Source organism: Pogonomyrmex barbatus, unplaced genomic scaffold, assembly GCF_055798465.1.
Source record: "Pogonomyrmex barbatus isolate J1 unplaced genomic scaffold, ASM5579846v1 scaffold6, whole genome shotgun sequence".
In the NCBI taxonomy this organism is placed as follows: domain Eukaryota; kingdom Metazoa; phylum Arthropoda; class Insecta; order Hymenoptera; family Formicidae; genus Pogonomyrmex; species Pogonomyrmex barbatus.
In genome coordinates, this window is record NW_028297160.1 from 7570588 (window position 1) to 7583976 (window position 13389).

Consider the following 13389-nt stretch of genomic DNA (forward strand, 5'->3'; position numbering starts at 1 on the left):
TATAATAACTGAAAAATTTTATTTTATAATGTCAGAAAAAATAAAAAATGGTATTTTAATTATTTTAAAATATTGTAATAAATTATTTTAAATATTAAAGCAAACTTTAACGATTTTAATATTTATTTAATAATTATAAATTTAATTTATTTTTTCCAGTCGCTGTTTTGGTTTTGTGGCAAGAAAACCCGCTCACAAATCGGACAATCAATGCCACGTGTTCGCCGAACTAGAACCAGAGCAACCCGCCACAGCCATCGTAAATTTCGTAAACAAAGTCATGATGGGAAACTCCATTGCTAAGGCTAACATTGTCTAAGAATTGCTATTCGCTCGCCACAACTGTTAAAATTAACGGGCACAAACATCATCGTGAATTCGTTAACGGTCTCGCCTTTAAGGTTGATACCGACACATATCTTTAGCGCAACAAAATGCAAAGTCCAATTAAGGGTCAAAATGACACTGAGAAGTTGGGGATAACGGAACGGAATGATCAATATAATCGATTAATAAAATCATTGTTCCGCTGACACGCGGAGAATACACGCGGATCCTTCCAAAGGATTCGCTGAAAATGGCTGCATTAATCATTATCATTAATTCGTAATAAATCTCCGTGCATTTCGTAGCGTTAAATCAGTAGGACATCCATTTGCAAACAATTGGAACGACATAATAATCAGTAACGCTAGGAAGAGATCGAGGAAGAGATCGCTCTCTTTGGAAGAGAACGAGAGGAGAACGAGAGGCGATAAGTGAATCGATTCCATCCTCGCGTCAATATGCTGTCAGAATAAGAAAGTTGTTGTTATGATTACCGTTACTGTTGTGATTTAACGTAGCGAATAGTAAAGATATAATGGATTGTGTAAGAAGGATAAGGTGGTCGAATAACTGCATTGGTAAAATATCATACACATATATAATAACGTATTTAATTCGTTTTATTAAAGAAATTATTAAAATTATGACTATTATATGCGTGTATTCTTGTTGATGAACAAAATATTATAAATTAGTGTATACTGTTTATTATTATTTAACAATGTCTAAAGTATTTTAAATTTTAAGATGTATTTTAACGAAATACCTATATTTAATGTTCTTATTCTCCTCTTCTTTCTCTTTCTATATATTTTCTAGAAGAGATTTTGCGAAATTTCAATGTTCATGATTTTGCCACCTTTTCCCACTTATGATACGATCAATCAATCGCACGTAAACTTACCGATAGCTCGTAGTCATAGTTGAAGAGAATCAACCGTGCTCTTCGCGCGATCTACGAAGAGCATCGAACATTCGAAACGAGCGTATCTCGCGCGACACTGAGTACGCCGATTTCGGAAAACATCTATACACTATGCACGTATAAATATGCGTACATTTATATTGTTAGACATATTACATTCACACACATAAATATTACATCGAAGATAAAGAATCCGGTGCTCGCGTTTTAATAATAACTGTTCTATATGATTTAATACTTCGAAATACTCTTCATTAGCGCTTTATTAAAAAAAAGTTTTATTACAGATTTAATGAGAAAATACAAAATTTCTAAAAATTGCGTAATCATAAAATAAATAGAATTCTTACATTTTAGAATTTTATTCAAGATTTCTAATTTTGAAAGAAACTGCTATAATAAAATTTAAATAAATCATTAAATAATGCGCGAGCATCTTAAATACATAATATATTATTACGTTATACTTGAGACTCTCGAGTAATGTTTGACAGAGAATGTTACATCGTTTACAGAGTATATTACACACACACCACACACACACACACACACACACACACACACACACACACACACACACACACACACATACACACACCACACCACACCACACACACACACACACACACACACACACACACACACACACACACACACACACACACACCACATGCACGTATAAAATTTTCGTCATGCTCCCTCGATGTATGAAAGAAGGATATTATAAATAATTGTAAATATACCACGAGACAATGGCGCCTTAAAAGAAAAGGATTCGAGGGAAACACCTCGAAAAAGATTGTTGCGAGAAAACAGTTTATGACTCAAGGAAAAAGCAATGTTACGTTTAGGATCAGCTCGAAAGTCACGCAAGTGCAAGTGAGTAATACTACTTGAGGAGAATTGCACATGACGAGGCAGTATCGCGCGTATTCTTTCGGTGAACCCCTAGATTCTTGCCATTTCGGGCTCGTGTGCTGTCAAGAATCCACTCTCAAAGAGTACGTCTTGACGGACACGATGATGAGCAGTCAATTATTACGATCAAGTCGATTATATTGTAATTACGACAATACGACGGCGTGAGGACTGCCGATGTCTGCAGCAACCAGTTCTTCTTTCGACGTCGCCGACTTTTTTGTCTTACTTTCGCGGTCCCTTCCACTTTTGTCTTCCGGACTAAGGTCGGTCGAAGCTTCGGCGCTTCCTACTTTCTCTGCGAATTCCTCCGCGATCGAGAGAAGGAGGACCCTTAGTTACGCAACGTGCTAGTCAAAATTCGTACTGTATATTCGAAGGTCGAAAAATAGGTTAACGTTGACCATGGGAACCCTTTATGCGTGGCCCTTCAATGGCGGCGGGCATGAGATATATCACTTTGCGCTAAGACTAAATGTAAAGTGAGTGTAATATGTTTTATCTTGTGGATTGCGGGCTCGAAATGACATCTTTTGAAACGCATAGAGATGATTGGGTGCCGCTGAAGGGATTAAGGGCCCGCTTGAGAGAACCGACCGTGTCTTTCTTTGCGTTCTTTCTTGTCTTCATCGTCCGTCTGCCCTTTCTTCTCCGTCTCTTTTCTTTCGTATGCGCCCGAATCCGACTAACAGCGTAACATTAATTTAACATTCAGTCATTATAATAATAATAATTAATATTATACTTGTTTACGCTCTATTGTATTCTGTGTACGTTTACGCAATAATTGTATCGTTGCGTGCCGCATGGGTACGCGCGTATATAGTTGTAACAACAATAAATCATATTCACAGCATGTTTGAGTTTTAATACTTATCTTGCTATTTCAAATTTCTTTTAGGTATTGTGTCATATATCAACATCAAAATAGGAAATTATTACTATCAGCCAGCAGATATGTATCCTTAATTTTTATTGTTAAAAAAAATTAAAATTATGAAAATCAGTTTTACTGATTTTATCTTTTCATGTAAATTCTATTGTTGAATTCTTTTATCAATTTTATACCGTTGTTGATTTACTTGATTTATTATTTAAATATTCCTCATAAATTATTGAACATGTGATGAATAATAAAATCTTAATTCTATTATAAAAATAAATTAATATATAAAAAAATTTATGTATATATAAAGAAAAAAATTGGAATTTGTATTATAATTAATAGAATTCTTAACTTTTGTTTAGATTTACTTATATTTTTAATAAAAATGTTACGTGATAATAATTGTATAAAGTGATTACGTGGAGAAAAGTGGACTTAATATAGTTATATATATAGTTACGGTTGTTTGAACATTGATATCGTGAAACGTGTTTTGCTAACGGCAAACTTACTGACCTACTACATCGCACCATACCAACAAATTTACCGGAATACGCTTCTGTTTGTTAATTTAAAAGTTTTTTTTGCACTATTGTATTATTTTGTTTATTAAAATAAAGTTTCCTAAAATAAAGATTATTTTTTTTCTTTTTTGTATTAAGCATAATAGCATTAAAATAAAAACAAAATAATGATATAAACATGAATTTATAGAATAATAAGAAAAAATAGGTATTAATTTTAAATTAATAAATCTAAAATAATAATAATAAAACGTGTAATAAATACAAATTATTGTTATATTATCAAATTTTGATAAAAATCTAATTTTTATCTTGGAAGAATAATAATCAGTATCAAAATAATGATACAACGTATTTTATACACTAATGTTTTTACTTTCATGTTGTTTGTCGCAAATTATAACATTATCAGAATTCTCTAACGTTTGAATGGTCCATTAAGTCGAGTCAAGTCAAATCATTGCAAATTGTCATCGATCAATGCGTCTGACCTCTCTAAGGCTTCAATATTCTATCCGTTAACCCCGAAGCCTCTGATCCGCTGCACGACTGAAGAATGAATGTCACCCAGCGCTGAAATGAAATCCCGTAATCCATGCCTGTGAGGCAGAACAGTGAAACCATCATGTTTCACATGCTTGTACGTACCATGTTGAGAGACTGGTTCCGACTGCAGGTTTGCCAGTCAACGAGGAGTCTTCGAGACGATCGTGCGGCCTGGCTCGATCGAAGCACGCCATGTGTGCCGGCGTCGAGTTGATCGTGTGCGTGATCCTCGGGCTTTCGGGGATCTTCATGCCACATCCGGCAGACAGTAATCCATATCGTGGTAATTACATAGTGACACATGATCATTCTGAGGAGAAGTTATTCAAAAAGGAAAGAATTCTGGATGAAGAAAGTAATGGGTTGGTGTTATTAATAGATAGTAGACTTGCTGAACAATTTAATAAAGATGTGTGAAACTGGGTTATCTTTTAATACTTTGAGAAAAAACTTTTCACGATTAATAAAAAAACATTTAATAATCTTAAGTCTGCGTCTTAAGATTATTAAAAGAGCTAAATAAAAAGAAAATTAAATAAATTGACATTATGTAATTTCTAAGTGATAATTTTTAAATGTATGTGATCTGTGAAATATAAATATGATATGTATAAAAATTCTAAATATCAAAGAAATCTGATTTAATAATTTTTATTTAAAAAAATCTTTCTCTCTCGCTTTGAAAGACATATTTATCTTAATATTTATAAACTGCAAATAATGATTGTAATAAATATTATAGTTGGACTTTAATTCTTAACATGATTATTATCACATTTTTTTACATTTAATCATTGTCACTTCTATTTATTAATTCTTTTGTGTTAGTTTTACTGTAACACTATTATGACAATTAAGATGCGCTGCCTTTTTATCCGTTCTAGTTTTTCTTCTAAGAGAAAGTAGATCATAAGTACGCTAATCACGGAATGTTGAATTGTTTTACTGATGTATTTGATAATAAAAATACATCAATGTGTTTTTACACAAGTATAGAAATGGTGCTCTTGTCATTTAAAAAGCACATGACCTAAACGTGAAAATACTCTTAATAAATATTTTTATAACATCTTCATATAAACAAAATATCTTTATAATATTGAAACTATTTATAACAAACAAAATTACTATTTTTAAACTATAGAAAAAATTTTTTAAATTTTATATTTTTTTAAGATTTAAAAGAAAAGAAACACTGTGTCTTTTCGTTATCTAAAGAATTTTACAAAATATTTCAACATACTTAATATAAAAGATATTAGAGAACATTTTACATCCTAAAATCACAAATAATCAACATGTAGTTTGCAGGATACCCATAAAGATCAAGAAATGCAACTATATTTGAATTCCAAAAACAAAGAAGAAGAAAGACTTGTGTTCACTGAAGCAAATAATCATCTTCAAAACACATCTAGAGAATTATCTTGGGATGATGATGATTACAGAGGTTTTTCTCTATTTGGCCTAGTTGAATCCATGCTGTCCATCGTAGCGACCGGACTCAGTACTGTTGTAAGCAGTATCGTTGGTACCGAGAAGAAGAATTCACGGTCACGTACCAGACGAATAAATTACAGAAATTACCATTTAATCAGAACGTTTCCTAACACGGAGAGTCAAGCTGCAGATCTGCATGATTTAAGAGATGCCGAGCCTGAAGACATTAAATTTTGGTCCTTTCCTTATCCCAACAGGTTTGTCTTTGCATAGATAATATATATCATAATTATAAATTACTTAACGTATTTATATGTTCACACTTTTTTGTAGAACTGCCGACATCATTGTGGCGCCAGATGTCGTAAATGATGTTAAGGAGTATTTAAGAGATAAGAAGATCGATTTCAAGGTGTTAATATCGGATATCCAGGTAAAAATAAATATATTTTAATATTAGATTGGATAAATTATATTAAGCCTTTGTAATAGATGAAATTAAAAGTTATCAACATTATCAGTACTGAAAACGTTAATAACATCTTAATTAGAATTTATTAATTTATTCGCAACTGGTATCTCATTATTTCTCTTTGATATTATCGGAAGGAAATTCTAGTGACAGCTGATGTCCATACATAATACTGACACGTTTTACTTATAGTCTTTTCAATGATTTCTTATAGATACGCAAAGGTATAAAATTAACATGAAAGTAGCGAATAAATCATTTATTATACTAAGAGACTAGATCAAAGGTTTTCGTTTCTGCATATATTAATCGTTATGTATGTGTTCTATTGACTAATGATTACTATGTTAGAAATAGAAAAGAGAAATCCTGTTAATTGTTGACATGATTAATTGGCATAATTGTAACTTTTTGAATTGAATGTAATCAGAAAAGGTCAATGAAATTTTTTTATTTGATTAACAGAAAACGATCTCTTATCAAAATCCAAAGATGTCTAAAGAACAACGCGAAGACTTGGCCACAACTCAAGGCCACACAATGACATGGAAACGTTATCATCGATACGCAGGTAAAATTGTATTGCAATATGTATTTTTATGTTATTTATCTTATTGAATTGATTTAATCTATTTAAATTTAATGCCGATTTCAAGATTTAATTTTACATTTTATAAATCTTAATTGATTTAAAATCTATATTTGATGCATATAAACAATTTTATCAGATATATTTGCTATTTAGACATCAAACAAATAACTAAATTCAATGATTAAATGTAATTAAATAACATAATAAATTGACTCTTCTCTTTTGGCAGATATTATACGCTATTTAGAATACCTAGCCTTTAGGTATCCTAAAATGGTAGAGTTAACAACCATCGGACATAGCTACGAGGGCCAACCGATAAAAATAGCGAAGGTTTCATCAGGAATGAACAAAGAAGGCGAAAGGAAACCTGCTATTTGGATTGATGCCGGTTAGTTTTTACAGAATATAGTTCTCACACAAAACACGAAAGATAAAATTATGTAAATCAGACAAATATAATTGCGAATAAGCAATAAATTATAATAAGTAATAATAATAGTAAGAGATAAATTTAAAACAATGAGATAATAGATGGCCCAGTAGATAGGATTTTAGGTATCCTAATAAATTTTACATATTAATAATTCATAAAAATAAAAAAAAAAGATTTTGTCTATTGTGCATCTTATTAATATTTTAAAACTTTTATCATGAACAATCTTGATTGTTCCCAATATTGATTAGTCGATTCTCGACGAATTATTCTACGATGTTTCCCACGTTTCTCGTTTATCTCGTCCCGTTAGATTGTCTTTTCGCTAAATCGTCGTCATCTCCGTAGGCATGCATGGACGAGAATGGATTGGTACCGCCGTGGCGACCTACATATTGAGCCAGTTGGTTGAGAAGAACTCGAGTTATACAAAATTGTTGGATAATTCAGACTGGATGATTCTGCCCGTTGTTAATCCTGACGGTTATGAATATAGTCATGTGGGCGATCGTTTTTGGCGAAAAACTAGAAGTAATCACGTAGAAAGTCAAAACGATAGTAGGTGAGAAAAGAAGAAAATTTCGTTGCCGCAGTTATGTATGCATTAATATACAATTAACATCAATAATATTTGCTAATATGATTTTATGTATACTTGTCGAGCGCGATATATACATGTATATACTAAGAGAAACGTCAGAGATTAGATTATTGATCGATAAGATTTTAAGATTAGATTTCAAGATAAGAAAATCAAAATTGCTTTAATTCAAAAACATTTCTCATGCCCATTATGTAATATTCACGCAACGAAAATTATAATTGAGACCGTTGCGTGTTGTCATAAAACTAAAACAGTGCGTGATCTTTTCTAGGTACACGCCTTCCAATTTATTACAGTTTGTAACCCACTATACCAGGTGGTTGTGGTCGACATGCGAAGGAGTTGATCCGAATCGAAATTTCGCATACCACTGGGGCGAAGAGAAAAATGGAGGTGCTAGTTCAGATCCTTGTGATGACACATATTCGGGACCTTTTGCCTTTTCTGAACCTGAGACGAAAGCTATGGCAGATTATATATTGGCAAATAAACAATATATTCGGTACTAATCACTTTATTACTATTTAACTATTTAATCGAATTTATCCATTTAAAGTTCTCAATTTTATGAAAATTTTCATTTAAACTTTATGTGACAGTATTGATATTAAATTTACACTTTCAGAATGTACTTAACTTTGCATTCTTATTCTCAAATGTGGCTAGTACCATGGGGTCATACACGTTCGAAACCACCTGACTTCATCGATTTAATGAACATAGCGAGAAAAGCGATTAAGGCAATGGCAAAAATTCACGGCACTAATTATCAACTTGGGCCCTCAGCAGAGCTAATGTACCCGACTTCTGGTACATATTTTACTATATTATTTATTTTAATTTTAACAATGCAGTTTAAATTAACTCGTAAGAATGATTTAAGTGCTGATCATTGCAAAAATCAGATATCAAGATAAGACAACGATACTTCGAAATACTTTTGCAATCACATCACGACAAAACAAAAGTACTATTTTCTTCTGTTCGTAGGATCGTCTGATGATTGGGCTAAGGGTGTTGCCTCGATAAAGTACGCATACACAGTAGAATTGCGTGATCGGGGAACATACGGATTTCTATTACCAGCTACTCAGATAGTTCCGACTGCGCGGGAGATTTGGGCAGGAATACGGGCAATCGCTCGATTAGTCACTTGCAACACGTGAGAACATTCCGCGTTTCTATATACGCACTTAATCCGAACTGCGTTCTTTTTTTAACCCAGATAATGAATCAATGCCCTTTATGAATCACATGAGTTTTTACTACAGCTCTATGCAATAGACAGAGTACATAGGGCACTCATATCGAGAAATCGCATGCATATTGTTATCAAAATAAGTTACGAGAGTTAGCATCAAGATAAATTTACATCTAATTAAAAATACAAAAGATGTATTATCTTTTATCATTGTTTTTTAAGTTACAAACGCGAGACGCTGTAATAAATTTCGAATTTCTTAGCAAAGTTGTATCTCTGAATCGATTGAAAAACTTATTTATTAATTATAGTTAAATTAACATTAAAAAATATATTTAAGTAGTTGTTTTAATTAAAATGTAAGATTTTTTTTATTTTTCTTTTTATTTATCTATATTTGTACTTTATTGTTAGACATGTTTATTTTTGTACATTTCTTTTTGTAAATTATGTGAAGCTTCTGTCTGTGTATACAGAATTAAATTTGTAATTAAGCAAGAAGAGAATATGTAATGCATAATGTAATGCATAATGAAGAATTTATTATTTATTTTATTATGTAATAATATCAAATCTTTTGTACAGATAATAATATATTAAGCATTATTTTATATTATTTATCAAAACTACATATCAAACTGTTTAGCTTAATATTTGTTATTTTAATCAGAAATGTATTATAATAAATATAATATTTCTACTACTAAAGAGAGAGATAAATTTCATTACAAATATATACATTAACTAATGTTAATTTTTCTTATTAAAAGATATCTTTTTTTTTTAAGAGACTAATTCATGGTAAAATAATAGTCAGTACATGCTTATCTACGTATTCGAGAAGTTGCGTTATCAAAGTTAATCCAAAATACACGCATACCTTATCGCAAGATATTGCTCCTTATTTCGTAGTATATAAACCGTAAATTCTCGTTCAGTGCTTAGCTTTCATTTAACTAACAAATCAACAATGTTGATTCGGAGCCTTGTAGCTACTGTTCTGGTATTCCAGGGTAAGCACAATACTAAAACAAAATGTTGAAATTTTGCAGAAATATCATTATAATATTAATAGAAATATAATTGAGAAGTTATTTTCCAAATTTTTTATAGCATGTTTAGCCGTTCCCTTCGGTTTGAAACCCAGGATCACCGATGGTGAAGATGCCACACCAGGTGAATTCCCTTACCAGGTCTCTATTCAATGGGGTGTTCCACCTTTTATTCCTTACAATCATGCTTGCGGTGGTTCGATTCTGAATGAGAATTATGTCTTGACTGCTGGACATTGCATTATGAAAATTGGCAAGCTTAAAGTCTTCGCTGGCAAACATTATCTTCTTAAAGATGAGACTACTCAGCAAGAAGTTGAGGTCCAAAGGGCTTATGTTCACGAAAATTATCCAGGGTATGTCCATTATTTATATTTGCATTTTGATATAAAAATAATACACAGTTACTTTTAAAAAAAGTGTATACCATAAAAAATGTATATCATGTTAATAAAATTTGTCAAAACAGATTATACAAAATATCTGCTAATAACTTTTATGAACTACAGATAGAAACTATATATAGATTTTATACAAAATTTGATATATAATATATATATATCAAATATATATATATATATATATATATCATATATATATATATCATATATATATATCATATATATATATATAGTTTGCAGAATGTTAACATAAATATAGTAAAAATTTATTAATATAATAAAATATTATTAAGCTCTTATATACAAGAAATTAATAATTTTTTATTAATTACAAAAATATCTAAAATTTTTTTTTTTTAAATATGCATATAAATAAATCTTATATAATTTGATCAAATATTTTTTAATTTATTATTATTACTATTAACTTACTATTAATTTACTTATACTTAAATATTATTATGTAATAATTATTATAAATATTCTTTTAATATTAAATTAATTAAATAAATACTCAATATAAACTAAGATAAGTTTTAAACAATAAGATAATAGACAGTATTACTCAGTAGATTTATTCTTAAGTGTCTAATAATTTTTTTTAATTTATAAATATATTCATGTAAAAGAGTAATCATCTATTATTTTATTATATAGATTCATTAATGAGATTTAAAATATTATGTTTTATTTGTAGTCAATTTTGAAATAATAAATATGTATATGTAAAAAATTATATATATTTTATATTATATACATTATAATTATATAATTGCACACACACACACACACACACACACACACACACACACACACACACACACACACACACATAATTTTTTTAAAAAGTTCGAAGTACTCATATACTTATCACACACAATCATTTCACAACCGGTCATGATACAATGTCATTATCCTAAATCGCGTTAACTGATAATGCAATTAATGTATGACTAAAAGTAATTTTTTAGGACTAAATTATATTAATTATATTATGTAATTTAATATATAATTTATAAATCATATCACATATTACTTTTTTCAGAGGTATTGCTCCATATGATATTGCTATTCTAAAATTGAAGACTCCTCTTATACTAAACAAAAGAGTATCCGCTGTTCAGTTACCCAAACAAGATGAGGTACAAACCGGAAATGCTGTGCTTTCTGGATGGGGTTCTGTCTCCAAGGAATTGCTTCCAGTACTTCCTGAAGTTCTTCAAAAGGTTACTGTTCCCTTGCTAGACAACAAATCCTGTCAAAATAAATTCCCGAAAGATATTGTTGGTGGTACACCAAAAATCTATGATACAATGATCTGCACTGATGCCGTTGGGGAAACATCCGCTTGCTCTGTAAGTATATTTTAAATCTTTTATATCTTCTTCTTGCAATTAGTTAATACTATAACAGTTATAATACTATAACAGTTATTGCATGATTATAAAAGAAATATTATTTCTCAATTTTATTAATATAAAATATATACTAATGTACATGTAACATCAGCGCAAGTATTTGTTCAATCTTACAAGCTTTAAATTTTAATTTTTTTAGAAATATTATAAAATTTATGTTATATATTATGAAATTATATTTAATATACGCGAAAGTGAATGTAAAAGAGAGAGAGAGAGAGAGAGAGAAACGCAGAAAAATTTTTAAAATTATTATTAATATATCAGGAAAAATAATAATTAAATAATAATTAAATGCACATTTTATTTGCATAATATCTTTATTAATTAAACATTTCATTTTTCTTATAGGGGGATTCTGGTGGTCCATTAGTTCAAATTGAAAATAACGTTTCCGTTCAAATCGGTGTTGTTTCATGGGGAGTCTATCCATGTGGCGTTCATAAATTACCTTCTGTCTATACTCGTGTAGCTTCTTACACTAATTGGATCAATAATATTATAAATGCATAATTATATTAAATATCTTTTGTCATTTCACGTCGATATATTAATATATCTATCACGTATCATGAAAATATAATTATGTGCTTTATGAAAATATTTATATTTTTAATCGGTAAATTAAAAAAAAGCGATAATAATTAGAGTTAAAATAAATACTCAGAACAATAATGTTACATTTTATATAATATTCAATAAAAAGTGTGAAAAATGAAATAAATTATATATAATTATAATTTTTATGTCTTTTATTTAATTCTTGTATAATACAAAAGAAAAAAATAAGAAGGTAAATAATCTATATAATGTTCTTTAGTAATTGATAAAGCATCATTTAAGCATCATTCAAATTATTGCTATTAAAATTGCTAAGAAAAAATTAAATGTATATTTCATTATTTTAGTTTGTATTTTATATAAATTCTACACATATACAAACTCTATATATATTGTGATATAAATAATTCAATTTAATGTTAATTTTGACTTTTAATTTGTAACTTAATATAATAAAATAAAATTATTTAAATTTATTTAAATATGTATAAATTATAATTATACAATAATACAATAAATTATACAATGAATTAAACAATTAATTTGAAATTATTTAGCAGAAACACTTAATGATATAAAGTAGAAACAGCATAATTTATGTTAGAAGAAAAAAACAATTAAGATTTTATCTGCTATATTTTATCTGCTTTTTTAATAAATAACTTTATTAAATATTTAAATATCAAATATTTGAACAATATTTGTTAATATTTAAAGTGTATTCTTTTAATACTACAAATACTACATAAATACTAATATTTTAGAATAATTAATTGTGAGTAATTATTGTAAAGTTTGTTTAATAATTATAATGCAAAATAAATTGTTATGATGAAAAGATTTGATTTTTCTTTTAATTGTTTCTTGATTCTTATAATGTAAATTTTATTCTCACAGAGCTTTTTACATCGTTGTTTTAGCTGTTCATGCAAGATTTTTATTTAAATATGCATTCCTTTTTTTTGTAATTAAATTGATTAAATTAGATTGTCTGTATTATTTGTAATAAGTTAAAAGTTCTACTCACAGCACAGAATGGTGCATCAAAAGCTAACAAAAGACTGAGATAAACAAATATTTTGTACA

At 29.1% G+C, this 13389-nt stretch overlaps 3 protein-coding genes and 1 long non-coding RNA gene across 19 annotated transcripts in view; 3 read left to right on the top strand and 1 right to left on the bottom strand.

The window, feature by feature from the left end:
• Positions 1 to 3026, top strand: part of by (focal adhesion protein tensin) — a 158663-nt gene extending 155637 nt beyond the window's left edge. For all 13 annotated transcript variants that reach the window (XM_089082630.1, XM_089082628.1, XM_089082632.1 and 10 more), the window contains one exon: positions 160 to 3026. In XM_089082630.1, coding sequence (XP_088938756.1) covers positions 160 to 319 — 160 coding nt within the window. In that variant the 3' untranslated portion in view covers positions 320 to 3026. The remainder of the gene's footprint in view (positions 1 to 159) is intronic.
• An 812-nt stretch (positions 3027 to 3838) lies between these two features.
• Positions 3839 to 4364, bottom strand: LOC148935140 (uncharacterized). The gene is made up of 2 exons (XR_016140712.1): positions 4229 to 4364; positions 3839 to 4153 (listed from the first exon to the last, which is right to left on the bottom strand). It is a non-coding gene; the product is annotated as an uncharacterized LOC148935140 (long non-coding RNA).
• On the top strand, positions 4147 to 9509 carry LOC105422853 (carboxypeptidase B). Of its 4 annotated transcripts, none has more exons than XM_011632393.3 (9): positions 4147 to 4488; positions 5431 to 5823; positions 5900 to 5999; positions 6504 to 6609; positions 6860 to 7021; positions 7415 to 7628; positions 7942 to 8172; positions 8296 to 8480; positions 8661 to 9509. In XM_011632393.3, the coding sequence occupies exons 1-9, from the start codon at positions 4319 to 4321 to the stop codon at positions 8834 to 8836; spliced, it is 1737 nt and encodes a 578-aa protein (XP_011630695.2). In that variant the 5' UTR covers positions 4147 to 4318; the 3' UTR covers positions 8837 to 9509. The 4 variants fall into 4 exon arrangements, with proteins under 4 accessions (XP_011630695.2, XP_088938769.1, XP_088938768.1 ...); XM_089082643.1 differs by having other exon boundaries at positions 4147 to 4409; positions 5598 to 5823; positions 8661 to 9508; XM_089082642.1 differs by having other exon boundaries at positions 4274 to 4409; positions 8661 to 9507.
• Positions 9510 to 9684: 175 nt separating this feature from the next.
• Positions 9685 to 12482, top strand: LOC105422852 (trypsin-1). Its single transcript, XM_089082646.1, has 4 exons — positions 9685 to 9884; positions 9985 to 10279; positions 11370 to 11679; positions 12094 to 12482. Exons 1-4 carry the CDS (start codon positions 9842 to 9844, stop codon positions 12253 to 12255), a joined length of 810 nt encoding a protein of 269 aa, XP_088938772.1. The 5' UTR covers positions 9685 to 9841; the 3' UTR covers positions 12256 to 12482.
• The last annotated feature ends 907 nt before the right edge of the window (positions 12483 to 13389 follow it).

Bases quoted from the DNA above. Each gene is read 5' to 3' on its own strand.
- LOC105422853 (XM_011632393.3), top strand. From the start codon at position 4,319: ATGTGTGCCGGCGTCGAGTTGATCGTGTGCGTGATCCTCGGGCTTTCG. The intron at 5,824-5,899 runs GTTTGTCTTTGC...ACTTTTTTGTAG, and splicing joins TCCTTTCCTTATCCCAACAG to AACTGCCGACATCATTGTGG. The intron at 6,610-6,859 runs GTAAAATTGTAT...CTCTTTTGGCAG, and splicing joins ACGTTATCATCGATACGCAG to ATATTATACGCTATTTAGAA.
- LOC105422852 (XM_089082646.1), top strand. From the start codon at position 9,842: ATGTTGATTCGGAGCCTTGTAGCTACTGTTCTGGTATTCCAGG. The intron at 10,280-11,369 runs GTATGTCCATTA...TACTTTTTTCAG, and splicing joins GTTCACGAAAATTATCCAGG to AGGTATTGCTCCATATGATA. The intron at 11,680-12,093 runs GTAAGTATATTT...TTTTTCTTATAG, and splicing joins GGGAAACATCCGCTTGCTCT to GGGGATTCTGGTGGTCCATT.